General features: G+C 44.3%; 1 protein-coding gene across 1 annotated transcript in view; it reads left to right on the forward strand.

The window, feature by feature from the left end:
• Nucleotides 1–26130, forward strand: part of TENM2 (teneurin transmembrane protein 2) — a 1056669-nt gene that overhangs the window by 805097 nt on the left and 225442 nt on the right. Inside the window, exons 6-7 of the mRNA XM_010863352.1 lie at nt 3463–3585; nt 20841–21046. Of these exons, the coding sequence (XP_010861654.1) occupies nt 3463–3585; nt 20841–21046 (329 nt within the window). The remainder of the gene's footprint in view (nt 1–3462; nt 3586–20840; nt 21047–26130) is intronic.

The raw sequence follows: 26130 nt of genomic DNA on the forward strand, positions 1-26130 counted from the left end.
ACTGCCAGTATCATTCCATCCTTTACACATCCATATTATGTATTTTTTATTTATCGGAGTACCGTATCCTACAATCCAGCTCTTCACATCTGCCCCCATGTGTCATTACCAATTGTAATGAACGCTTATGGAGTGTCTTCTATATTCAAGACATTCTGCTAAGTCTTCAGGGGGTGGCAGATGCTGAACCTCCCTCTGGCCCTAAGCAGCCATTATCCTACCTGTAAAGGGAAACCTTTACAACAGGTAGAGAGAGAGACTGACTGAGAGACTGATTTCTCAGCCCCCACCATCAAGCCAATCAGTAGCAGAATAAGAAACAGAATTCTCATTAGTCAGGAAACTCATTTACTTCACAGCTCCCCTGAGTCTTTATCCTAAGGACACTTTGGTCCTTCCCCACAGTCCAGAAAGAGAGTCTCATTTTCCTACTCAAGGAAGAGAGAAGGAATAGCTGACCAAGGGAAAAAAAAAGTGCAAGCAAAAGTCTGTTTCAAACTTTCCCACCCCGCCCCCGCAAAGAAAAAACCAAGAGGTGGTTCTACATCTGATATAGTTCTCATTTCTTTAGTTAAAGTTCAATTCAACAACAGAACATACGCCCAAACTTGAGTTTCATTTTGCAGCTTGAGTTACATGGCTTCTACTGGGAGGACAGAGCCTGTGCACCATCGATTTGGCTCTTGTCCTTTTCCAATCTTCTTCTCACTTTATTTTTCCTTTCACTTCTGGGAGTTCTCTGAGAAGTTACTTGTATACTCTAACCCGAACCCTTCTCATCCCACCTGGGGTTTTCTTGCTTTCAGAATTCTTTTTTTGTTTTAATAAAGAGATGCTATAGAACCCAAGATAAAAAGCAGGGGCGGGGGGCAGGCATCTTTGCAAACAGAGGCCACTGTTTCCTGGATGTTTTCTCTTTATCCAGTAAGATTGGGGTATTGCTTGCTTGCTGATCTTCCAAAGCTGATGGCTGAAACATGTTCTGCACCTTGAAATGGCAAGTTTGAATACCAGGAGAGGGGAACAGGGACTTCCCTGTGGCTCACTGGTAAAGAATCTGCCTACCAATGCCAGGGACCCAGGTTCGATCACTGGGTTGGGAAGATCCCCTGGAGAAGGAAATGGCAACCCACTCCAGTATTCTTGCCTGGGAAATCCCATGGACAGAGAAGAGCCTGAAGGGCTACAGTCCATGGGGTCTCAAAGAGTCAGACATGACCGAGCGACTAAACAGCAACAACCTCAAGAGGGGAGCAGTTTTGACAAGAGTTTCCATATTGAGAAGGCACCTGGGGAGGTTGTTTATCCTCTTTGACTGATGAACCCTCCGCTTCCTTCTCTAAATGTGAAAAGGCAAAATCGTGTAAGGCCTGGGCCCCAGCTAGACCTGCAATATGTGTTTGCGTCTCTCTTAAAACACAGAGGCCCTCCTTGCATCTCCCATGTAGCAGCAAGCCGGCTTGAGGCAAGGCCCAATAACCAATTGTAACTTTTTAAAAAATCATTTAAAAATAGCTAATTCCTTGGCTCCCTTCACCTGGTAATTACAAATCAGATGCTATCGTTATCTTGAAGCTGCCACAATTAGTTCTCATGTCCTGACCTCTGTACGCTGAAAATATGTCATTATTTGAGGCAGTCGGATCTGGTCTCTTCAAGTAAGTGACCTACATAGAATAGATAAACTGCAGGAGAAAATTAGGTGTTACCCAGACGGAAAGTGTACAGTGAATGTCACTTATTAGCATGAATCATCTCGAAGAGTTGCAACAGTGGGCTGTGCACTTCAGAGGAATGTAGAGAAAGAAAACTTGGTTATGAGGTAGGGGCGTGTGTAAGAAAAAAGCAGACATGCCCCCAAGGACACCTTGCCACCTTCATCCACAGCCATCAATCTGAGCTGTAAAGTTTGAAGATAGGTTTTCTAACCTTAAAACAATGCAGCCTGACTTTAGGTGGTGGTAAGCAAGCAGAATTAATTGCTGTGTGAACAATTTCCTAAGCATTGTTAATTGCGTTTCCTGTGGTTAATTGTTTCTCCCATCCCCGCATCATACCAGGAACCTTTCGCTGTCAACAGCCCTTTCTCTCCCACAGTGCTGGAAACATAGCAACGGCATCAACCTGTGTCCGGTGGAAATGCCAGACAGACACAGGGTGGTTATTGTCTGGGTGAGAACTATGCAGGGAAGGGAGCTCCTTATGTTTTTGCAAAGGAAGCATTTCTTAGACCCGGACTTCGAAAGGATGCAGGTGTGTGAACTTGCCTTTCGTGCTCAGTAAAAACAGCTTACTGAGAACCAGCAGATGTAGGTGGGCATTGAGTTTGCTCAATGACCTGGGATGTGGGGAGTTGGCACCGACAGAACGACAAGGACAACAAGAAAGAAGTGTGTATCTGGAGGCTTGAGGCATGCCTAGGAGTGAAGCAAGAGTTTTGCAGGCGTTCTTGTTTGCTTAGCAAAGAAGAGGCAGTGTTCCGAACTCTGTCTCATTCTGTATTCTGGGGAGGTGTCGGGGTGAGGCAAGTGGGAAGGATTTTAGAGGGAAAGACAGGGAATTGTCATTGTACTTTTTCTAGAGAAGGACCCCATTCCACTGCTACCCCCTGGCTTTTTCCACCATAGGCAGAAAGGTACTCACTGGTGAGGAGGAGGGCTGGGAGGGAAAACTATCTTTAAAGTTTGAAATAGTCTGGGAGGTGGGCTCTTCCCGTGGGCCAGTACTACTGCCAACCAGGAGACGTGGGTTCAATGGCTGGGTCAGGAAGATCCCCTGGAAAAGGAAATGGCAATCCGCTCCAGTACTCTTGCCTGGAGCATCCCATGGACAGAGGAGCCTGCTGGGCTGTAGTCCGTGGGGTAGAAAAAGAGCTGGATATGACTTAGTGACTAAACAACAGCAACAAGGAGTACTGCAGCTACTGGGGGCTACATGGGTATTTCAACACAGGTGTAGTCTCACCTGAACCAGACCAAAAGTCTGGTCCCACTTGGGGAGCCTCGATTTGAAACAGGCTTAGATTTTGAGCAGTTTGGAGGAAAACCATCCTTGTCAATGCCCCTGGACCAGCAGTCTATAAACAACTCTGTCCAGAGAGCAGGAAAGGCCCAGAGGGATGGAGAATACCCTTCACAGTGAGTCCAAAGGGGCATGTTCCCCTTTGCAGGGGCACTTCTGGAAGGTCTGGGCTGTGTTTCCTCCCTTCTCCTCTGCCCAACCATAAGGGATGCTGTCCCACCCTCAGCAAGGCTGTTTCCTTTCCACTGGAGGAGGAAACCCAGCCCATCCAGACCTACTTGCTTTCTGCATTTAGCTAATCCCTGTGGCCTGGGGCAAGCCATTTTTGAACTGCAGCTTCCTTCAAGGGCAGCCGCTTGGAAAAAGCACCTGGCCCTCCCCCTTGACATTTGCATTGCTGAATTATCTATTCATATTTTCATTACTTTGTCTCTCCTGCAGCAATGCATCTGCTCGGACTCAATTGGCAACTCCAGCCGGCAGATGGACACACCTTTAACAATGGGATAAGGACCGGCTTACCAGGAAGCGATGATGTGGCAACAATGCCATCTGGAGGCAAAGGTGAGGTTACAGTTGCAGCTTGCCCTCTTGAGGTCACAGGAAAAGTCAGAGCTCCCCCGCCACCTGGTTCAGGTTTTCTGATCCAAATCTTGGAAGGTATGCAAAAAAGGAGAAAAGGGGAGGAAAAAGAACTGCCCTTTTCAGGTGCCCCTGTTCCAAGCTGTCTGCTGTCCCTGTCTGGGAGCTGGGCTTGGCTGGAGCCACTGGGAGCTGGCAAGGTGCCAGCTTGGAGCTATGTGCATACCTAAGCTATCCGCAGCGACTGGCACGCTCTGCAGCTACTTGAAAGCATCTCAAGGCCGGGGCAAGAGCAGCAACAACAGCAGCAGCTGGGGCAGCAGCAGCAGAAGCAGCAGGAGGAAGTCTTGCCTGATGGGGAAAGCTGAGAGCAGCAGGCGGCACACTAGATGGGAGCCTCTCCCGAGGGGAGAGATACAGCTTCCCCTGGGAGGAAGCGCTGCCTGGCAAGGCATGAAAGGGAAAGACCCCGAGCGGTTCCACTTCGGGAGAGAAGAGAAAAGAGTTTTGACAACTCGGAAACAAAGCTTCTCTTGGCAGAACATCGAAGGGGGACAATAGGAATGTTTATGAAAGCAATGAGGCAACTGTATTTTTGCAGGAAAAAAAAAATAGGTGCTAAAAAGGTGCTAAGAAGGAGGAGAGAAAACAGAACGGTGGGGGAGTGGGACCGTGGGGCAATTAAAGAACAACAATGGCTCAGCGGTAAAGAATCTACCTGCAGTGCAGGAGCCGTAAGAGGTAGGAAGTGTGGGTTCGATCCCTGGGTCTGGAAGATTCCCTGGAAGAGGGCATGGCAGCCCACTCCAGTACTCTTGCCTGGAGAATCCCATGGACAGAGGAGCCTGGCAGACTACGCCCATAGGGTTCCAAAAGATCGGCCACGACTACAGTGACTTAGCATGCACGCAAGGCAGCCAGTGGCACTATGGGGTGGGTTGGCATGTGGGTGAGGGGAGAAGGATGCTTGATTCAGGACAGAAATCAAGAAAGGAAGAGGTTGCCTGGAAGGGTTATCCAAACACAGAATTTTTCACTCTGCCTCTTAGCTCACAAGGCAGTTCACTCCACATTTTAAAAAAACCCTGGAGAGATATTTCAGTGATGGGAGGGAAACATTTATTGGGCACCTATTGTGTGCTAGGTTTAATGCAGAATGACTTCAATAACTCTAAAGGGATAAAATTTATCTTGAAGAAACAGACCCAGGATGTTTTAGAAATTTACCCCAGGACTTCCCTGGCAGTCCAGTGGTTGGAAGCCCACGCTTCCACTGCAGGGGGCACGCGTCTGATCCCTGGTTGGGGAAATTGAGATCCCTCATGCTGCATGGTACAGCAAAAAAAGAGAGAGAGAGAGAAAAGAAAACAAGAAATTTACCCCAAATCAAACAAGTAGGCAGGTACAAATTTGAACTCAGGTCTCTGTCATGCGTATCTTTAGGGGAGTTGTTGGGGTTTCCCAAGGTGAGGCATTTTCCACAAAGAAGATTCCAGATTCTATGTGTATACCTCACATAGAGGTATACATTAGTCATCTCTGAGATGCTAATGTTGCTTAAATTACTCTCTCTTGAGCTGTCCTGGTGCTTCAAGTGTGACTTTTTCATCTTTTGAGCCAGGCTCGAAGAATCACTTTCCTCATCTATCCTAATCAAAACACTGAATTACCTCTAAGTAAGCATGAAAAAGTTTTTATCTGAGGATGAAATTATGTGCTTTCCATTATCAGGTGACTAAAACCAGACCTGAAAATGAACAGTATATTTTGTCTTCACTGACCCAAAAGCCAGGAGCCAAATTTCTTGGCCCCAGATTTGCAGTCTGCTCTCCTCTAGGACTTGACCACCCATAAATGTAACTTGAGTTCCCTTTAGTGCAGTGGTTCTCAGCTGCAGTGTCTTTGCCCCCTGGGGACATATCTGACAAAGTCCGGAGACTTTTTCGATTGTCACTTTTAAAAGAGATGCAACTGGCATCTAGTAGGTAGAGGCCGAGATACAATTAAGCAGCCTGCAGCGCAGAGGAACGCCTCCCACGATGAGGAATCTTTCCGTCCAAAATGTCTGTGACACTGCTTTTTGAGAAACACTGCTTTGGGGAGACTCTGTTATGTCTGATCCACAAGTGTCCTTTATTCTCCAAATCAGCACCCCTTCCTTTGAAAAGAGTGCAGAATATACGTTGAAAAGTGAATATGCATGTATTTTGCACAGGGATATATTTTATGTGTGCATACATACTGAGGTTATCCACACTTTTAAAATAGCAGTCTTCACAAAAGGAAATCCCCAATAGGCATTAACTCCCATAAATGAAGGTCCGCCTCTTCTCCCAGTGTGGTTAAGCCTTGTTTCCAACCCCCACCAGACTTGAGCCTCCCACAGCAGCAGGACAGAAGGTTCCCTGAAGAGAACAACTCCTAACTAAGAGTATGATGTCTCTCAATGAACAAAGGAACAGTTTTCACAGTATCTTGGAAAAGACCAGAATTTTCCCCCTCAGATGCAACCTGCTTTTGAAAACAGTGTGTGAGTCACATAACGTCACACACAAAAGAATGTTTTCCAATTGAGTTCTGAGACAGCAAAGGGGTTTCCAAATCATTGTCCAGTGGTTTTTAAAATAATTACTTATTTTTGGCTACGCTGGGCCCTGGTTGCTGCCTGTGGGCTTTCTCTAGCTGCGGCGAGCAGGGGCGCCTCTTCATCGAGGTGCACAGGCTTCCCATTGCTGCTGCTTCTCTCGTTGCAGAGCACAGGCTCCAGGCACCCAGGCATCACAGTTGGGGCGCATGGGCTCTGTACTGTGGCTCGTGAGCCTTAGTCGCTCCACCACACATGGAATCTTCCCAGACCGGGAATGGAACCCCTGTTCCCTGCATTGGCACACAGATTCTTATCTACTGGTACCAGGGAAGTCCCTGAAGTCTCTTTTGTCAAGAGAACTCTTATGATAAAGTCTGAGCATTTCAAATCGCTTAAAGCTGAGATAAAACTCGGAACACCTTCTTCTGAACACCAAAACAGTATTCTCCCTGTGACCAAAGAGATCACATCTCTTGCTAAGTTGAAAAGTTTGGTTTTAAAATCGACTCAGATGGTTTACATTTTCACACACCCGCCTAACACTTTCGAAAGGCAGTGACCCTGGGTTTGAATCTCTTTACTCAGTGGCCCACGTCCTCCGCACTCGCCCATTCTATACATTTAGATAACCTGAGTCAATTCCAATCGACTACTTCTCCAGTGTTCCAAAGAGACAATCAAGATATATTGGCAATAAGTTAATTAAATACCACCCCCTCTGTTTTTTTGTGCTATACGATAATCCTTCACTCCGATAATGTTTTCATCAAAATCCACCACACATTGCCAGGAAGGTTAATCTTATTAAGCAATTACTGGGTAAGTATCCAGCAGACACAAATTAAAATGTAAGCAAAACACAGGCATGTGAGTCCCATCTAAGATGGCACATTGATAGAGATTTCATTACCTGGTCTTTAGGAGTGTTTACACTGCTCAGATTTGGCAAGGAATCTAATAGACAGGGCAGCCTACACAGTCGGATATGTTAGTGGAAGCAAAGCCCTTGATTAATTAGTTGGGAGAGTATATGTTCTGTGGGCTTTGTCTCCCCTTTTCCATTTGTTGTTGTTCATGGTTCTTTTTTTTTTTTTTTCTCTCTTTTTCCATTCTCTCTTTCAATTAAACCTTAATGTGGTTGATTTGGGTGTTGGATTTCACATCAAGGAAAGGGAGCCCACAGACTGCCAGAATCACTCACCATCTCGAGTGTATTTCTATGTTAAAAGGAATGAACTCATACATCTTCATTACAAGAGCACGGAGCACTTTTTCTATAGATCTGGGATGAGATAAGCCTGGAGAACAAAGATTCAATACAGTGTTCTGACCTGGTCAGATAGCATAAGGGAATCCAGTTTGATTGGCCAGGCCCAGAGGCAAAGTGTACAAGAAGTTTTAAAGGGCACATCATATGTAGCCAATTTGGGCACTGATCTTAAGAAAGAATAAACTCCCAAATAGAATTTCATGGACCATTCTCAAAACCTCTCACTCATTTTACATTCAGGGCATCCTCTAGATCTCAGGTCAGCAAACTGTATCTCATGGACCCCATCTGGCCAGCCGTCTATTTATTCAACTAAAGTTTTATTGGAATCCAGCCATGTTATTCATTGTGCCTGGCTGCTTTTGCTCTGGAGCAGGGGAGTTAAGTAGGTGCCGCCAAGCTTAGATGGCCCCAAAAACCTAAAATATTTACTATCTGGCCCCTTACGGAAAATGTTGGTGACTGCTCTTGATTGTGTACAAACCCATTTCTAATTTCCTTGGACTTGTCTGTAACTAAAAACTATAAGAGACTAGGGAGAAAGACCAAACACCAATATATCAATTTTTCCTTCTTGACTGAGAGTTGGGTTTAATATAATCTTGGTGACTTTGCATTGACAAATGCTCTGTAATATAGGGCTCTGGGGTTGGTCTCATGGGATACAACCACCAGCTCCATCACTTAGCAGCTGTGTGAATGTAAACAGGTCATTTGCCCTCCCTCGGCCTCTTGGGTCATCATCTGTAGAATGGTACCCCCTCATAAGCTTGCTGTCCAGCATAAATGAGATGTCACTTATACAACACGGTATAGGATGTCAGACACTAATAAGAGATCCATGAATATTTGTTGTTGTTCCTGACATCATCATCATGTCTCACAGTCAGTCCGTTTAACAAGCCTCCACGGACTGCCAACTTCTTATGAGGTGCTGTATTTCCCAAAGGCAAAGGCTGCCTTCAGAATGTCAAGGTAGACAATCCTGCCACTTTATCTTTCTTCTTTATCTTCTAAGAATTGGGGCAAACTGTAATGAGGACTTCTTCTTAACTAGATGCTTGATGAGGTCAGTAGGAAGCAGGACTTCCCGTTCCGAAGGGCCAATGTGCAAGAACAAGCTGGCCAGCTCCTCATCACGTTATTTGTCTCACTGCAGCTTGAGTTCCATCACTGCCAGCCTGTCTGTTTTAAGCCCCACCATTCTCGGTTTATAACTCAGCTGTAAACATTTATTTGTGCCTGGAGCACATTTCTTTCCTACCCTTTGAAAAAAAAAAATCAGAATTTCCAGATGGTATGCAAGTTGGAAAAAAATGGCAAAGACTGTTATTCTGTTTAGAAACATGTTTTTCTACACTTGCCCTTTCAGCAAAAACTTCATAATGATTTTTACTAGTTGGCTTAATGTATGGTACTAGGAGCCAGATTAGCAGGGAGGTTGCTAATTCTTCCTCTGGCTCTCGTCAGCCTCTCAATGAACACAGCCCAGGGTTCCAAAATGATCACTTCCCTACATGGAGCTTTTTCAAAGTCGGTGAAGTTCCCAGAAGGGCAAGGGGTCATTATGTTTGAGCCAGTCATTACGGTACTGCACATCTGCTGGCAGATACAACACCCATAGCCTACATAGCAATGCAGCAACTCCCTTCATTTTGGAGGCCAGGCCATTCTACCATTGTTACAGAAGGGTACCTCTTAGTGCATCTAACTGCTGGATGTCAGCTTCTGACTGCCACCTGCACCGTGTTCTGAGTTGCATACTCCCTGTTGTACATAGCACCATCATGCATGCATGTGTGCTAAGTCACTTCAGTCATGTCCGACTCTCTGTGACCCCATGGACTCTAACCTGCCTGGCTCCTCTGTTCAGCCCGCCAGGCTCCTCTGTCCATAGGATTCTCCAGGCAAGAATACTGAAGTGGGTTGCCATGCCCTTCTCCAGGGGATTTTTCCCAACCCAGGGATGGAACCATCATCTTTTGTGTCTCCTGCATTGGCAGGTGGGTTCTTCACCACCAGCACCACCGAGGAAGCCCATCATGCCTTGACATAGGCATTAATAATGAGATCCAGTTTCCCTCCCTGCTGCATTTGCCCTGAAATTTCACTGGCATGTTTCTCTCTCAGAGAGACCTGCACACCCAAAGCTTGATCTCTGCTTGATACATGTGTTTTTGTATCTCTTATACTTAGCCCAGGGTCCCAAATGCAGTCAGCATAGTGGTTACATACGTGGGTTGCAGAATCGGTCAGACATGGTTTCTGATCCAAGCTCCAGCCAGCACTTAAGACCTGTGTGACCCTAAGCAAGTCACGTTACTTCTGTGGTCCTCTGGTCTTTAAAAAAAAAAAAAAACATAAAGGAACTGGGAGATTCCATGGTGAGTTGTAACCAATCCGTCAATTTTAGCCGCTATAAGTAATACTAATGAACTGAACTACAAATTAATACAGAAGCATATTCACCTGAACAATTAGATGGATAAATATCTGTTAACACCCTGAGTGGCAGAGAGTTGGCCATTTTTGTCTAAGATTGAGGTTTCGAAAGATGTAAAAGCCACATGTAGTTCCTCATGCTGAAGGATTTTATAAAAATCACTGTTGCTATGTGATGTTCTGAAAACTATCATGGGAGTAGTGGACGCTCGGGATGGAAGTCTATTCCCAAGGATTAGCCAGCCAAGAGCAGCGGGCAGGCTTCCAGGCTGCTGCTGACTTAGACAAGCTGGTGAATCTAATGTCCTTAGGTGGATCTTTTCACCTATCTCTTGGTTAAACAGAACCCCCAGATGGTTGTCCTGCTTCCCAAATAAATGGAAGCGAGGTGTAATGACTGAAGCAATATTCTGAATTCCACTTTATTTGCGATAGATAAAAATATGTGAGGCAGAATAATCTGCAAGGCAGATTTATGCGAAGGTGCCTCCAGAGTTCAGTTCAAGTTTGGGAAGTATTAATATGAGGCTTCATTTTCCTGGTATGACTATGAGTCCATTCCCTTTATCACTTGTTTGGGGAATAGTCTCGCTGTATCCATAAATGAATTATGGCAACATTTTCTGAAATTATTAGCTTCTAATGGGGCTACGGATGGCTGTCATTTTGCTCAACATCAGTCTTATTTAACTGGCTGGAATTTTAGGTACATGTGTCTGAAATAGGCAGTCGCTTCACATTTCTATGAGCAATCTTCCGTGGAAGTTATAGAAGTAGACTATCCTGTGAAATTGATCATTAGAGCGTTGCCTCTAAAATCCCAGAAATCTCATCTTTAAGCTGGAGGTGAACCAGCCAGAACCAATGTGCCTTAAGCATCTGCTTCGTAGGGCAAAATGATCGTCATCTCCACTTTTCACTGGGCAGCTCATAGATAGGAAGAAAAGCTGGCCATGGAAGCTGCAGCTCTGGCAGTCGCAGGCTGGACTCCATGGTGTTTGCCAGGACCCCACCCTCGGTCATTACCAAGAGCCCAAGGATGGTGGTGGACTCTCACAGAATAATTACAGAATGGTGTTAAATTCCCCTGTGCTTGATGCTCTCCATGGGACCCTGATTTCAGGCTGCCTAGATAACGGGAATGACAGACACCCCAACTTTAATGTTGACCAGAGATTACCTAGTGCTGCAGTTGATGCCTGATAGATAGTTGTTGCATGAATACATGAGTGAATGACCCACCTGACATTGCTTGGTACCTTCAAGAATCATTGTTAAATAAATATACAACCGCTTTTCAGTTGTCCACCTAAGCAGCTAGAGTCTCCACCAACACCTGTAGTTTGGGATGAATAGACTTTGCTTTCTCCGACCATACCACTTTAATTTATGCCATAAGTTTCCCCCAGGTCTGCAGACATATTGACCACTCATTGTATATTGATTTCAGCTGCTCTGAAAAGTGCCTGTCTCATTATGGCCCAGTCCCAGCCCTAGGCCCTCTATCGATGTGGTGCATATATACAATGGGATATTATTCAGCCATAAAAAGGAGTGAAATTGGGTCATTTTCAGAGGTGTGAATGGGTCTAAAGTCTGTCATACAAAGTGAAGCCAGTCAGAAAGAGAAAAACCAATATCATATATTAATGCATAAATGTGGAATCTAGAAAAATGGTACAGATGAACCTATTTGCAGAGCAGAAATGGACATGCAGATACTAAGAATAGGCTTGTGGACACAGCAGGGGAAAGAGAGGGTGGGATGAACTGAGAGAGGAGCATTGACATATATATACAGCCGTGCATAAAATAGCTGGTGGGAAGCTGCTGAATAGCACGGGGAGCTGGGCTCTGTGCTCTGTGATGACCGAGAGGGGTGGAATGGAGCAGGTTGGCGGTGGGCCAGAGGAAGGGGATATATGTATACCTATAACTGATTCACTTCATTGTACAACATTGTAAAGCAACTAGTGTTGGTGTTCAGTCGCTAAGTCATGTATGACTCTTTGTGACCCCATGGACTATAGCATGCCAGGCTTTCCTGTCTGCCATCTCCCAGAGTTTGTTCAAACTCAGGTCCATTGAGTCAGTGATAGCATCCAGCCATCTCATCCTCTGTAGCCCCATAATCCTCTTGCCCTCAATTCTTCCCAGCATCAGGGTCTTTTCCAGTGAGTCAGCTTTTTCATCAGGTGGCCAAAATATTGGAGCTTCAGCATCATTCCTTCCAATGAATACTCAGGGTTGATCTCCTTTAAGATTGACTGGTTGGATCTCCTTGCAGTCCACAGGACTCTCAAGAATCTTCTCTAGCACCACAATTCAAAAACATCAATTCTTCGGTGCTCAGCCTTCCTTATGGTTCCAACTCTCACATCTGTATACAACTACTGGAAACTATACACCAGTTTAAAAAAAAATAGTGCCTACACTATGCAGCTGATATCATAAATTAGACCACTACACATTTATCCTCCAGATCTGTGATAAATATTTACAGATGTTCGAAGGTAGTGCAACAGATAGAAAGATATAGAAGCGCCTAAAAGCCAGGTCCTACCTATGTTACTCTGATAAATCCTTAGAAGCAACCCCATTATACAACCCCACATGAGTAGACAGACTTGGAGAAGGGGCAGGATCAGCCCAAAGGCATGCAGCTAGTAGCTGTCAAAGCTGGGATTCAAACCCAGGGCTGACCAGCTCCACACGTAACATTGCCCCCTGATATCTTAGAGCTTCTCAGTACGTGGACACCCATCTTGGAGGTAAAGAAAGTGTTCCTTGCTCAGTAGTGTCCGACTTTGCAATCCCATGGACTGTAGCCTGCCAGGCTCCTCTGTCCATGGGATTCTCTAGGCAAGAACATTGGAGTGGGTTGCCATTTCATTCTCCAGGGGATTTTTCTGACCCAGGGATCAAACCCAAGTGTCCAGCATTGCAGGCAGCGTGTTTACCATCTGAGCCACCATTTCTCTGGTGGTAAAGCTGGAAATGTAATTATGTTGTTTCCTTGTTGAGTGTCTCTCAGTGGCATCCTCTTAGGGATTAGCCATACTTCTGATCCTGGAACAGCTGGCACGGCTTCAGGAGCCCAGGTTCAGATCCTTGTCTATGGAACTAGGAGCCTGGTTCAGGCTGCTGGCCCCTTTGACCTCAGAGGCTAGCACAGACTTTCCAGACAGCCGCCCAGGGATTTGACCCTCAGGGATGGAGTCACTGGAATGGTTCCTCACATCGGCAATAGTAGTTTACAAAAACCATCTTTCCTTTTTATCTCTTCAGTGGCAATATTGGTGTATTTTTCCTCCTTTTTATTATTTTTAAAATTACCCAAGTTATGCGCATTCATTTTAAAGACTCTTTTAAGTATGTAGAGTCTTTTTTTTTCCGTTAGTTATAAAGACTATTGGTGTAACAATTGGCAAATTTGAATAAGATCTATAAATATATGTGTTTAGTTGTATCATTGTTATTTTTCTATTTTTGATAACTGCACTGTGGTTCTGAAAAAGAATGCCCTTGTTTTTAAGAGAAACACATGGAGATATTTAGAGGAGTAACCTGTTTACAACTTAATTCTGAATGTTTCAGTTAAAAAAAACATTTATATATAGAGAAAGCACGAGTGTATGTAATATTTTTGGAGTCTGGGTGAAGGAGATGCAGGGATCTTTGTACCAACTTTTGAAATTTTTCTATAAATCTGAAATTATTTCGAAATGAAAAATTTGGACTTCCCCCAATGGCTCAGTGGTAAAAGAATATGCCTGCAATGCAGAAGACACTCAGAAGACCTGGGTGTGATCCGTGGGTTGGAAAGAGCCCCTGGAGAAGGAAATGGCACCCCACTCCAGTATTCTTGCCTGGAAAATCCCATGGGCAGAGGGGACTGGCGGGCTACACTCCATGGGGTCACAAAGAGTCGGACATGAGTGAGCAACTAAACAACAACAAAAAAATATATATACACACACACACACACACACACACACACATATATATATAGGAGAAGGAAATGGCAACCCACTCCAGTATTCTTGCCTGGAGAATCCCAGGGACGGAGGAGCCTGTTGGGTGCTGTCTATGGGGTCGCACAGAGTCGGACATGACTGACGTGACTTAGCAGCAATATATATATATATATGGAAATATATATATATGGAAATATATATATATTAAAACTAAGATTGTGGCATCTGGTTCCATCACTTCATGGCAAATAGATGAGGAAACAATGGAAACAGTGACAGACTTTATTTTGGGGGGCTCCAAAGTCACTGCAGATGGTGACTGCAGCCATGAAATTAAAAAACGCTTCCTCCTTGAAAGAAAAGTTATGACCGACCTAGAAAGTGAAAGCGAAAGTTGCTCCATCGTGTCTGACTCTTTGCAACCCCATAAACTCATCATGGAATTCTCCAGGCCAGAATACTAGAGTGGGTAGCCTTTCCCTTCTCCAGGGAATCTTCCCAACCCAGGTCTCCTGTGTTCCAGGTGGATTCTTTACCAGCTGAGCCGTAAGAAAAGCCCAAGAATACTGGAGTGGGTAGCCTATCCCTTTTGCAGGGGATCTTCCCAACCCAGGAATTGAACTGGGTCTCCCACATTGCAGGCAGATTCTTTACCAACTGAGCTATCCAACCTAGACAGCATATTAAAAAGCAGAGACACTACTTTGCCAACAAAGGTCCATCTAGTCAAAGCTATGATTTTTCCAGTAGTCATGTATGGATGTCAGAGTTGGACTATAAAGAAAGCTGAGCATCGAAGAATTGATGCTTTGGAACTGTGCTGTTGGAGAAGACTCTTGAGAGTCCCTTGGACTGCAAGGAGATCCAACCAGTCCATCCTAAAGGAGATCAGTCTTAAATATTCATTGGAAGGACTGATGCTGAAGCTCAAACTCATATACTTTGGTCACCTGATGCGAAGAACTGATTCATTGGAAAAGACCCTGATGCTGGGAAAGACTGAAGACAGGAGGAGAAGGGGACAACAGAGGATGAGATGGTTGGATGGCATCACCAACTCAGTCGACATGAGTTTGAGTAAGCTCTGGGAGTTGGTGATGGACAGGGAAGCCTGGCATGCTACAGTCCATGGGGTCACAAAGAGTTGGACACGACTGAGCAACTGAACTGATCTGATGGGGAAAAAGTGAAAACCCCTGTTTGCAAAAGCATACTTCAGTTTTGCATCTGGGAAGCTTACTTTGAAAGCAATCACTAGTTTGTTAAAAGGGATGTAACCTTCACTTTCTGATAACCCTTCCCCTGCAGACACCACACATGCGCCTTTGTAGCACAAAACAGGAGACAGCCCTCCTGGCTCACTCTGTAGACCACAGCAGGCTAGGGTAGAATGCATCTTAAGATATTTGGGGGTCATACCACTCTTATGTAAACAAGAACAATGAGACCTGAGAGCTAACCCGCCTAAAACTAGCCACCTTCTTAATAGCAAGGAGGGGAGGTCAACAAAATAATTCCTTTACACCCCTGTTCCTTCCACAAATGGTTCAGAGTCATAAAGCATCAGGATAAGGACTCTCAACTTTGGGTTGTTAATCTAAGAACTTACCCACTAGACTCCAGCTGCCCTGGCTCATTGTTTTGTTTATAAGATTTTATATAAAAGATAAATTAAAAGCTGACTCATGATTTTTCAAAAGAATTCATAAAGAAATTTTGTTTAGATACTTTTGTTTTGTTTAAATAAATCTCCCTGTGGAGATTTGAAAAGAGAGTTTTATTAAAAAAAAAAAAATCAGTTTCCATGCAACCTTTCAAAGTAAATCTTCCTGAAAGCTCTCATTTCACTCAGTATTCATAAGGATTAAGTTAAAATACCCAATCAGATGGGCAGATAAAACTTGATTCAGTTCAACAGGCATTTATAGATTACCCGTGACTTGCCAAGTGCAAGCCGCCGAGAACCCAGAGATGAATTTGCGGCTCTGCCTGACCTCAGAGAGCACAGTGTCTAATAAGGGAGACTTAGGAAGGCCAACCTAGACAGCGCATTAAAAAGCAGAGTCATCACTTTGCCGACAAAGGTCCATCTGGTCAAAGCTGTGGTTTTTCCAGTAGTCATGTATAGACGTGAGAGTTGGACCATAGAAAAGGTTTAGCACTGAAGAATCGGTGTTTTTGAATTGTGGTGCTAAGAGGACTCTTGAGAGACCCTTGGACAACAAAGAGATCAAACCAGCCCACCCTAGAGGAAATCAACCCTGAATATTCATTGGAAGGACTGATGCTGAAGCTGAGGCTACAGTGCTTTGGTCACATCATGTGAAGAGCCAACTCACTAGAAAAGATGCTGATGCTGGGAAAAATTGAAGGCAGAAGGAGAAGGGGGTGATGGAGGATGAGATGGTTGGGTAGCATCACCAACTCAATGGACATGAGTTTGGGCAAGGTAGTGCTCAAGATAGCTCCAGGAGATAGTGAAGGACAGGGAAGCCTGGCAAGCTGCAGTCCCTGGGGTCACAAAGAGTTGGACACAACTTAGAGACTGAATGACAACTAGGAAGGCGAACAAAATCAACATAGTCCCTAATAACAGTGCTGCAGTAGAGCTAAGTGTAAATGCTACGGAGACAGAGAAAGAACCTGTTTATCTGGTGGGAGGCGGGAGGTAAAGGACAAAAGAGCTTCAGTGTGAAGGTAAAGCTGACAGGATCTTTATTTCAGTGTTAACTCAAGAAAGCAGGTTTTTCAATAATCTAATCAGAAAGATAACCACACTGGCTCCTGGAAGGTCCCACCAAAAGTCAGTAATGGAAACAGAGCCTGACTCCCAATTTTAAACTTGTTCCCATCATTCTCTTAAGAGAGAGTTAGACTCTCCCTTCTCTCTTGATGGATAGATGAATAGGTAGGTAGATAGATATGTGCATAATATATAAATATATACATGCATGTCACATATATACATGTTGTTTCCTTTTGGAACTTCTGTACTCTGAAAAGAAAGACAGATGCTTTCCCTTATAGTTCCATTATAGTTTTTCATTCTTTTATTTAATTAATGTAACTAGCATTTGGAATGATGCTAAAGCTGAAACTCCAGTACTTTGGCCACCCCATGCGAAGAATTGACTCATTGGAAAAGACTCTGAGGCTGGGAGGGATTGGGGGCAAGAGGAGAAGGGGACGACAGAGGATGAGATGGCTGGATGGCATCACTGACTCGATGGACGTGAGTCTGAGTGAACTCTGGGAGTTGGTGATGGACAGGGAGGCCTGGCGTGCTGCGATTCATGGGGTTGCAAAGAGTCGGACATGACTGAGCGACTGATCTGATCTGAGCATTTATTTTATTATTAGTCTGCTCAGCACCTACTTTGTGTACTTTGATTTGTTACTCTCACCCTATGAGATAGTTACTATTATCATTCCCATCTTAACAAAAAGACAGTGAAGGCCCAGAGAGGTTAAGCAGATTGGTGGAGGTCACACAGCAAGCAAGAACCGGAGCCAGGATTTGAACCCAGTTCTGTCTGACTGCAAAACCTTTAGCACCAGGTACACTGCCTCCTTTAGTGGATAGGGCATGGGGAGCGAGCATCTAGAACCCGGGGGGCAGTGTGACTACCGAGAAAGCAGCCTGTCACCACTGGCGGGAGCAGCTGTTGCTGACATCAGTGTCCTGAAGTCAGGGTCTCATGAAAGAAGGGGGACCTCACTGCTTTCAGCCCTGAACCAAACCCCTGAGGCTCCTTGCAGGAATTTCTCCCTCACAGCCACTCTTTGGAAACCAGCTCCCTTTGCCATCTCTGGCATCCTTACTTGGTTTGATATTATCAAAATCTGTTTAAGTTTCAGCATCAGATTAGCAGGCTCGTGGGTGCCTATTTCCAGCTTCCTTTTCATATCCTGTCATTAACCCAGCAACCCCTGAAAGCCCAACAGACATGAGGGAAAGTTCATTTTATTAAGTGTAAAGATGAATAACTTCTTTAAAATGCTTTCATTTTTAATGCGTTTCTTTAACTTGTTGCAAACTATGAATGATTGCTGGGCTTACATGTGGTCTTTATAAGAGGTTTATAAACTGTTCTTCCCCAAAGGTTTTTTGTTTTTTTTTTTCCTGTATTACTTCCTTACTGCATCCTTTTTATTGTATCCCTTCTTCCAAAAGGTCTTAACTGGGGAGAACGGAAGCCCATCAAAAGCAGCATTTTTAAGTACAAATGTATTTCTAATTTATATTCATCAGAGCTTCTGATCAAGTGGTGATAAAAAGTGATTCCCCCTGGGTATGTCATTACGTCAGCAAAATAAACACCCCTCTGTTGAGTCTTGGTGGTGGTGGTAGTTTGGTTGCTAAATCATGTCCAACTCCTGCGACCCCGTGGACAGAGGACCTGACAGGCTCCATACAGTCCATGGGGTTTTCCAGCAAGAATACTGGAGTGAGTTGCCATTTCCTTCTCCACTATTGAGTCTTAGATAGTTTTTATTTAGTGCTTGTTTCTTGCCAGAAAGTCCTCTAAGAGCATAGATTAAGTCATTAAATTCTTTTAACAACCCTATGAAATAAATAATAATAATGTCCCAATTGTGCAGGTGAGGGAACTGAGGCCCAGAGAAGGATGCCCCTAGCAAGTGGCAAAGCTGGGATTTGGGCCAAGGCGGTCTCAGTCCAGAGTCTCTGCTCTTACATGTGATACAGGGACCCTCCAACTCCACAGTCTCTGAGGCCACATGACAATGTTTGGGGAATGCGTCATCGAGTCCCCATCTAAAGAGCTGACCACAGGACTCACTAGTTTCTTTTCTTCCTAACAGTGTTTTGTGATGGAAGCTGCCCAACTTCCTGTGGAAGCCCATTCCCTATTCTAAAGGTCAAGAGTGTCCTCTTAAGGGCCAAATCAAGGTGTCTCCTACTTGATTTGAAGCCCCTGTTTACTTTGTATTTGCCCCGCTATTGAACTATTACAAAGGGGAAAGAAAATAACTTTACACCCTCAAGTCACTCTGCGGTTTCTCTTTTATAATTTAGATATAGAAAACCTTCAGGATCCAAGAATGTCACCTCTCCATTTTCCAGATGGCGAAGCTGTCATTTATGAGTCATTTACGAGTCTTGTCTTGACTGCAGTGGCCAGATAGTAACAGAGCGGGGTGGCTAAGTCACTAACCCTTCAGGCCAGTCTTCTGCAACTGCATGATCCCTCCTGACCATCCAAACCTTTGGCAATGGATTGCGGCCAAGTACAGATGAATATATTCAGAGGAGTCCATGCATTACAGAATGCAGGAGGGAGCCTGCTTCCCCTGCTTTGCCTTTCAGGCTGAAGTTTTCAGATCCACAAGGCCACCAAAGTGATCAATCAAAAAATGAAAAGACCCTCAAAACCCAAAATGTCTTCAATTCTTTCTGTATTTGATTTCAGCTGGTTTAGAAGATCTTAAGAAGATAGTGTGCTTTTATATTTCAAGTTTAGAATCCATTTGAAGGAATCACAAATGGCCTATCTGAAACCAGCTTCCAACAAGGTTTTATTCCCATTTTAGAGAGGAGATTAATGAGGCTCTGGGAAATTAATTAACTTGCTCTTCTTAGGCAACTACTAGTAACTCCCAGCTTTTTCTTAATTCTATATTTGTAAAGCAAACCACCCTCTGAAGTGCGGGTGACCCTGGCTGGTTCATTGTTATTAAGAAATCCTCTTTTAAAGTGGGATTTTCTGGAACTCCTATTACTAAAGTTCTGAAGGATGCTGAGTATGTGCAACCAATGGTTTCTATGTAGGTGATTTCAAATAATGCAACAGAGATGTACCAGTGTCAACATGTGAGGGGTGTGGTTTCCACATGATTCTTAAGTCCCTCCCTCGAGCAGGGAAGAAGTGAAGAAGTGAACTCACTCAGTCATGTCTGACTCTTTGTGACACCATGGACTGTAGCCTACCAGCCTCCTCCATCCATGGAATTTTCCAGGCAAGCATACTGAAGTGGGTTGCCATTTCCTTCTCCAGGGGATCTTCCTGACCCAGGGATTGAACCCAGGTCTCCCACACTGCAGGCAGACACTTTACCTTCTGAGCCACCAGGGAAGCTGCTAGCGGCAGTACTGGGTCAGCCTGAGGGCAAGCCAGCGTTTTCTGTTCAGTTATTTTATTTACTTTGGACTGATTTTTATTCACCGAGGTCTCTTTTTTTTTCTTTTTTAATTTATGAGAATGTCAGAGTATATTGGACTTGTTTGTGGCTGGAAAGAATAATTAAAGGCTGCACGAATTACATTTCATGCCAAATTAACATCACTCTCCGCTCTCCTGCTGATGATTTAACATCCCAGTCACATTTGGGGTGCTGGAAGGTTTACATGTACTTGTCAGACTGTAACTCTTACGATAGTTGATCAGTAACGAGCAGTCACAGAAGTTCAGGAAGCATTGTGCCAATGTTTCGGATACTCTGGGGTACGCGTTTCTGTGTTTCTTATTTAAAACCGAGATGGTTTGTTTTGGTTTTCGTCTGCCCTGTTCTTTGTTGTCGTGCGCAGGCTTTCTGTGGTCATCTTGAGCAGGGGCTACTCTCTGTTTGTGGTGCTCGGGCTTTACATCGCGGTGGCTTCTCTCGCTGCAGAAAACAGGTTCAGGGGCCGCAGGCTTCAGTGGTTGCAGCACGTGGGCTCAGTAGTAGTGGCTCACAGGCTCAGGGCTCCACAGTGAGCGGGATCCTCCTGGACCAGGGATCAAATCCGTGTCCCTTGCATTGGCAGGCAGATTCTTAAGCACCAGGTGACCAGGGAAGTCCCCCAAATCTAAATGTTTTAAGCTGTGACCTGAAGAGAAACTTGCCATGAATTTCATCTTTATATATATATTTTTAAATCCTAGCATGTAATCAGTTGGAAATGTAGAGCCAAATAACGGGTACGCATGTCGCCGACTTGATGTCAATTCCTATTTTCCAGTGCCCTGGTCCTTGAAGAACAGCAGCATAGACAGTGGTGAAGCAGAAGTTGGTCGGCGCGTGACCCAGGAAGTCCCACCAGGCGTGTTTTGGAGATCGCAGATTCACATCAGTCAACCGCAGTTCTTAAAGTTCAACATCTCCCTTGGGAAGGACGCTCTCTTTGGTGTTTACATAAGAAGAGGACTTCCACCGTCTCATGCCCAGGTAGGACCATGCTTGATACAGCCATGAGTTTAAAAAATACCACTGAGCACCCACTGAGGCAGCTATAACGAAAGGACGGACAATAACAAGTATTGGTGGAGATGTGGAAAAATTGGAACCCTCATACATGATTTGTGGGAATGTAAAATATAGAGCCACTGTGGAAGGAATTCAATAGTCCTTCAAAAAGTTAAAGAATTACAGTATGACCTAGTAATTCCATTACTAGATATATTCCTACAGAGAACTAAAACTTTCTCATTTAAAAATATACATAAATGTTCATAGCAGCATTTATTCATAATAGCTCATAAGTGGAAACAATCCAAATGTCTATCAATCGGTGAATGGAGAAACAAAATGTAATCTCTCCATACCATGGGGTATGATTAAAACATAAAAGGGGATGAAATTTTTTTAAATAAGAATGAAATATTCTTACATGGATGAATCTTGAAAATATTTTGTTAAGTGAAAGAAGCCAGATACAAAAGGTTACACAGCATATTTGTTGTTCAGTTGTTCAGTCATGTCTGACTCTTTGCTACCCTATGGACTATAGGACTTCAGGCTTCCCTGTCTGCTCTCTCCCAGAGTCTGCCCAAACTCATGTCCATTGAGTCAGTGATACCATCCAACCATCTCATCTTCTGTCATCCCCTTTTTCTCCTGCCCTCAATTGTAGCCAGCATCAGGGTCTTTTCCAATGATCTGGCTCTTTGCATCACGTGGGCAAAGTATTGGAGCTTCAGCATCAGTCCTTCCGATGAGTATTCAGAGTTGATTTCCTTTAGAATTGACTGGCTTGATCTCCTTGCAGTCAAAGGGACTCTCAAGAGTATTCTTTAGCGCTGCAGTTCGAAGGCATCAATTTTTCGGTGCTCAGCCTTCTTTATGGTCCAACTCTCACATCCATACATGAATACTGGAAAAACCATAGCTTTAACTAGATGAACTTTTGTAGGCAAAGTGATGTCTGTGTTTTTTAATATATTGTCTAGGTTTGTCATAGCTTTTCTTCCAAGGAGCAACCGTCTTTTAATTTCATGGCTGCAGTCACCATCTGCAGTGATTTTGGAGCCCAAGAAAATAAAGTCTGTCGTTGTTTTCATTGTTTCCCCATCTATTTGCCATGAGGTGATGGGACCGGATGCCATGATCTTTGTTTTTTGAATGTTGAGTTTTAGGCTAGCGGTTTCACTCTCCTCTTTCACCTTCATCAAGAGGCTCTTTTAGTTCCTCTTCACTTTCTGCCACTAGGGTGGTGTCATCTCCATATCTGAGGTTATTGATATTTCTCCCCGCAATCTTGATTCCAGCTTGTGCTTCATCCAGCCCAGTACATATGAGGTACTCTGCATATAAATTAAATAAGCAGGGTGGCAATATACAGCCTTGACGTACTCCTTTCACAGTTTTGAACCAGCCCGTTGTTCCATGTCCGGTTCTACCTGTTACTTCTTGACCTGCATACAAGTTTCTCAGGAGGCAAGTAAGGTGGTCTGTTATTGCCACCTCTTTAAGAATTTTCTACAGTTTGTCGTGATCCACACAGTCATTGACTATGAGTCAATGAAGCAGAAGTAGATGTTTTTCTGGAATTCTCCTACTTTTTCTGTAATCCAACAGATGTTGGCAGTTTGATCTCTGGTTCTTCTGCCTTTTCTAAATCCAGCTTGTACATCTGGAAGTTCTTGGTTTACATACTATTGAAGCCTAGCTTGAAGGATTTTGAGCCCTATCTTGCTAGCATGTGAAATGAGCACAGTTGTGCAGTACTTAAATATTCTCTGGCACTGTCCTTTAAGATTGAAATGGAAACTAACCTTTTCTAGTCCTCAGGCCACTGCTGAGTTTTCCAAACTTGCTCAGTAGAGTACAGCACTTTCACAGCTTCATCTTTTAGGATTTGAAATAGCTCAGCTGAAATTCCATCACCTCCACTAGCTTTGTTCATAGTGATGCTTCCTAAAGCCCACTAGACTTCACACTCCAGGTGAGTGACCACACCATTGTGGTTATCTGAATCATTAAGAGCTTTTTTGTACAGTTCTGTGTATTCTTGCTACCTCTTAATATATTCTGCTGTTAGGTCGATACCATTTCTGTCCTTTATTGTGTCCATCTTTGCATGAAATTTTCCCTTGGTTTCTCTAATTTTCTTAAAGAGATCTCTAGTCTTTTTCATTCTATTATTTTCCTTATTTCTTTGCACTGTTCACTTAACAAGTCTTTCTTATCACTTCTTGCTCTTCTTGGAACTCTGCGTTTAAATGGGTATATCTTTCCTTTTCTCTTTCACTTCTCTTCTTTTCTCAGCTATTTGTTAAGCCTCCCCAGACTATAATTTTGCATACTTGCATTTCTCTTTCTTGGGGATGGTTTTGATCACCGCCATATGACTCTATTTATGTTGTCTGGAAAATCTATAGAAACAAAAGGAGAAGGAAATGGCAACCCACTCCAGTACTCTTGCCTGGAAAACCCCATGGACGGAGGAGCCTGGTTGGCTACAGTCCATGGGGGTCACGACAGAAAGGAGATTAGTGATTGCCAAGGGTGAGGGAGGAGGGAATTGGGACTGACTGCTAATAGCACTGGGGACCCACTCTAGTAGTCTTGCCTGGAAAATCCCATGGACGGAGGAGCCCGGTAGGCTGCAGTCCATGGGGTCGCTAAGAGTCAGACATGACTGAGCGACTTCACTTTCACTTTTCACTTTCATGCATTGGAGAAGGAAATGGCAACCCACTCCAGTGTTCTTGCCTGGAGAATCCCAGAGACGGGAGCCTCGTGGGGCTGCTGTCTATGGGGTCACACAGAGTCAGACACAACTGAAGCGACTTAGCAGACTTAGCAGCTAATAGCTATGGGCTGTCTTTTCTGGGTTATGTAAGTGCTCTGAAATTAGATAGCAGTGATAGTTGTACAACACAGTGAATATACTAAAAATTGCCAAACTGTAAATGGTGAAATTTATGTTATGGAAACTATTTCTCAAAAAAAAGAAAAAAAAATGGGTTACTTCCCTACCTGATGTAATTAGCTTATCCCGACTAGACCTTTACTAATCGTTGGGTACTTTTTGTTCAGGGATTTGGGTTATTTGTTAAAGCATCCCTAGGAGACAGCCCACTGTGTTTGACAGGAGTGATGTAACTTTAACCACAATTCAGCAAACACTTTTCTATGGCTTCCCTGTTCTTGTTGTACTGAGTTCCTTGGGAAGTGCTTGACACTGCAAAAGTGAGATTATTCCCTGCATTGGAAATGAAGAGATTGGATTATATTATGGATTTCATTATTTTTCTTCTCATCCCTCCTGGTAGAGATTTTCTTAAGCATCCCACTTGGGATACATTAACCCTCATCTAGTTTGGTTTGCTTTTCCAGTAAGATTTGTGTATCCTAAGGAAACCCAAGTAGTGTTTCCTGCCTCACTTGCTTTCAAATCCAGAAAGTATATAAAGAAGTCCATTAGGAAAATACACCAGTGGAGGGAAAAACACTCTTAACCACCCTTTATATCCAGTCAAAGCTAGCTTTTTAAAACATGTGTTGGAGAGGTATTCATCCAGAAAATTCAGTGGAAGAATATAAAGCTTTAAACCCATTGGCAAATGCAAAGCGGGCCACCGTCTCTTTGTCTTCAGCTTATAGCAGACATTGCTAATCGACGACTGCACTTTTTCCTCACGAAACTCCGTGCACAGATGCCCCAAGAGAGCCCTTGAGGCAGCCACCACCAATTGACCAGTGTTGGCTCACAAGATGAAATTTATTTGCAGTCCCATCTTTACAGCCTGAAACAATCGATATAAGGGACTAAAAGGACTTTCTTTTCTGAGCATGGAGGACTGTGTAGGTTTTTAACACCGTGTACGGCCCGTGCTATGGGGACCAATATGTAAAATGGTAATCAATAAGTCCTCCACCATCTGTCGATCCAGAAAAGTATCTATTGGTCTAGGTGCTGATTATCCAGAGTTGAGTTAGCATAGCCCCTAAGAGAAAGAAATGGCAACCCACTCCAGTGTTCTTGCCTGGAGAACCCTGTGGATGGAGGAGCCTGTCAGGCTGCTGTCCATAGGGTCGCACAGAGTCGAACACGACTGAAGCGACTTAGCATGCAGCATGCATGCAACCAAGCAAAACTCCTAATACAAAAATCACACCTGTCCTTCAGAGAGATTCCCTTAAGAGAAAGAGAGGAATTCAGCTAAGAGGAGTCCCCAAGGCATTTCTGTAACTTCCTGCCAGGAGCAGGGAGCCGGTCTGGGAAGTTATGCAAAGTGTTAGAGGGTCTCCCTGACCTTCAGATGCCACTGTTTCTACAGTAGCATAATGAAAGATTGACAGCAGTGAAATCTGCTTGTTGGCATTATTCAAGTAAGTAGGAACTTGCCTCTGGGCACAGCTGAGCATAACTTTCCTCTTAGCCCTTTGGACACTAGGAGATTTATTGGCGGGGGGAAATGTCCCCTTTTGACCTTGTTCTGAAGCACTGCTGTCCCCCTCCGCTTGCATGCTCTGAGCAGTCAGAATCATGGAAAAGCCAGCGATCATGGCAAGTCAAGTCGGTAACTCTCTGAAACTGATAGTGGACAGCAGGCAGGAACATGATCTACCCGGGTTCCCCGCTGTTCTGACATTCAGGACTCAGACCCTCCATGACAGTGTCTCTCCTTTTGTGGCTGCACCACGTTGTCCATCTCCTGCCAAGCCGGTGATTGTTCTAGTGATCGTTCTCTCAAAATAGCTCCACTCCAGGGACAGCCCCATCCCATTTCTCGAGAAGAGAAATGAATAGGTCTGGGCTGATGTGCACCGAGGGTTGCAGTCCAGCTGCCAGTCTGGGAGTTGAGCTTGACTTGGAGGGTCAGGTAAGCGAGCCGCGGTGCAGATGCTTGGAAATGCATGAGACAGCTACAATGCAGGGGCGCTTCTTTAAAAAAAAAAAAAGAAAGAGGGGGGAAACCGATTCCCCACGCATCTTCACATTCATTCGCTGTTATTACGAGCACTCATGTCCATTTGACGAGTTACATTTCCTGGAGGAGACGGAGCTTAGCCCCACGCAGGGA

The sequence above is a fragment of the Bison bison genome, unplaced genomic scaffold, assembly GCF_000754665.1.
Source record: "Bison bison bison isolate TAMUID 2011002044 unplaced genomic scaffold, Bison_UMD1.0 scf7180017864490, whole genome shotgun sequence".
NCBI lineage: Eukaryota > Metazoa > Chordata > Mammalia > Artiodactyla > Bovidae > Bison > Bison bison.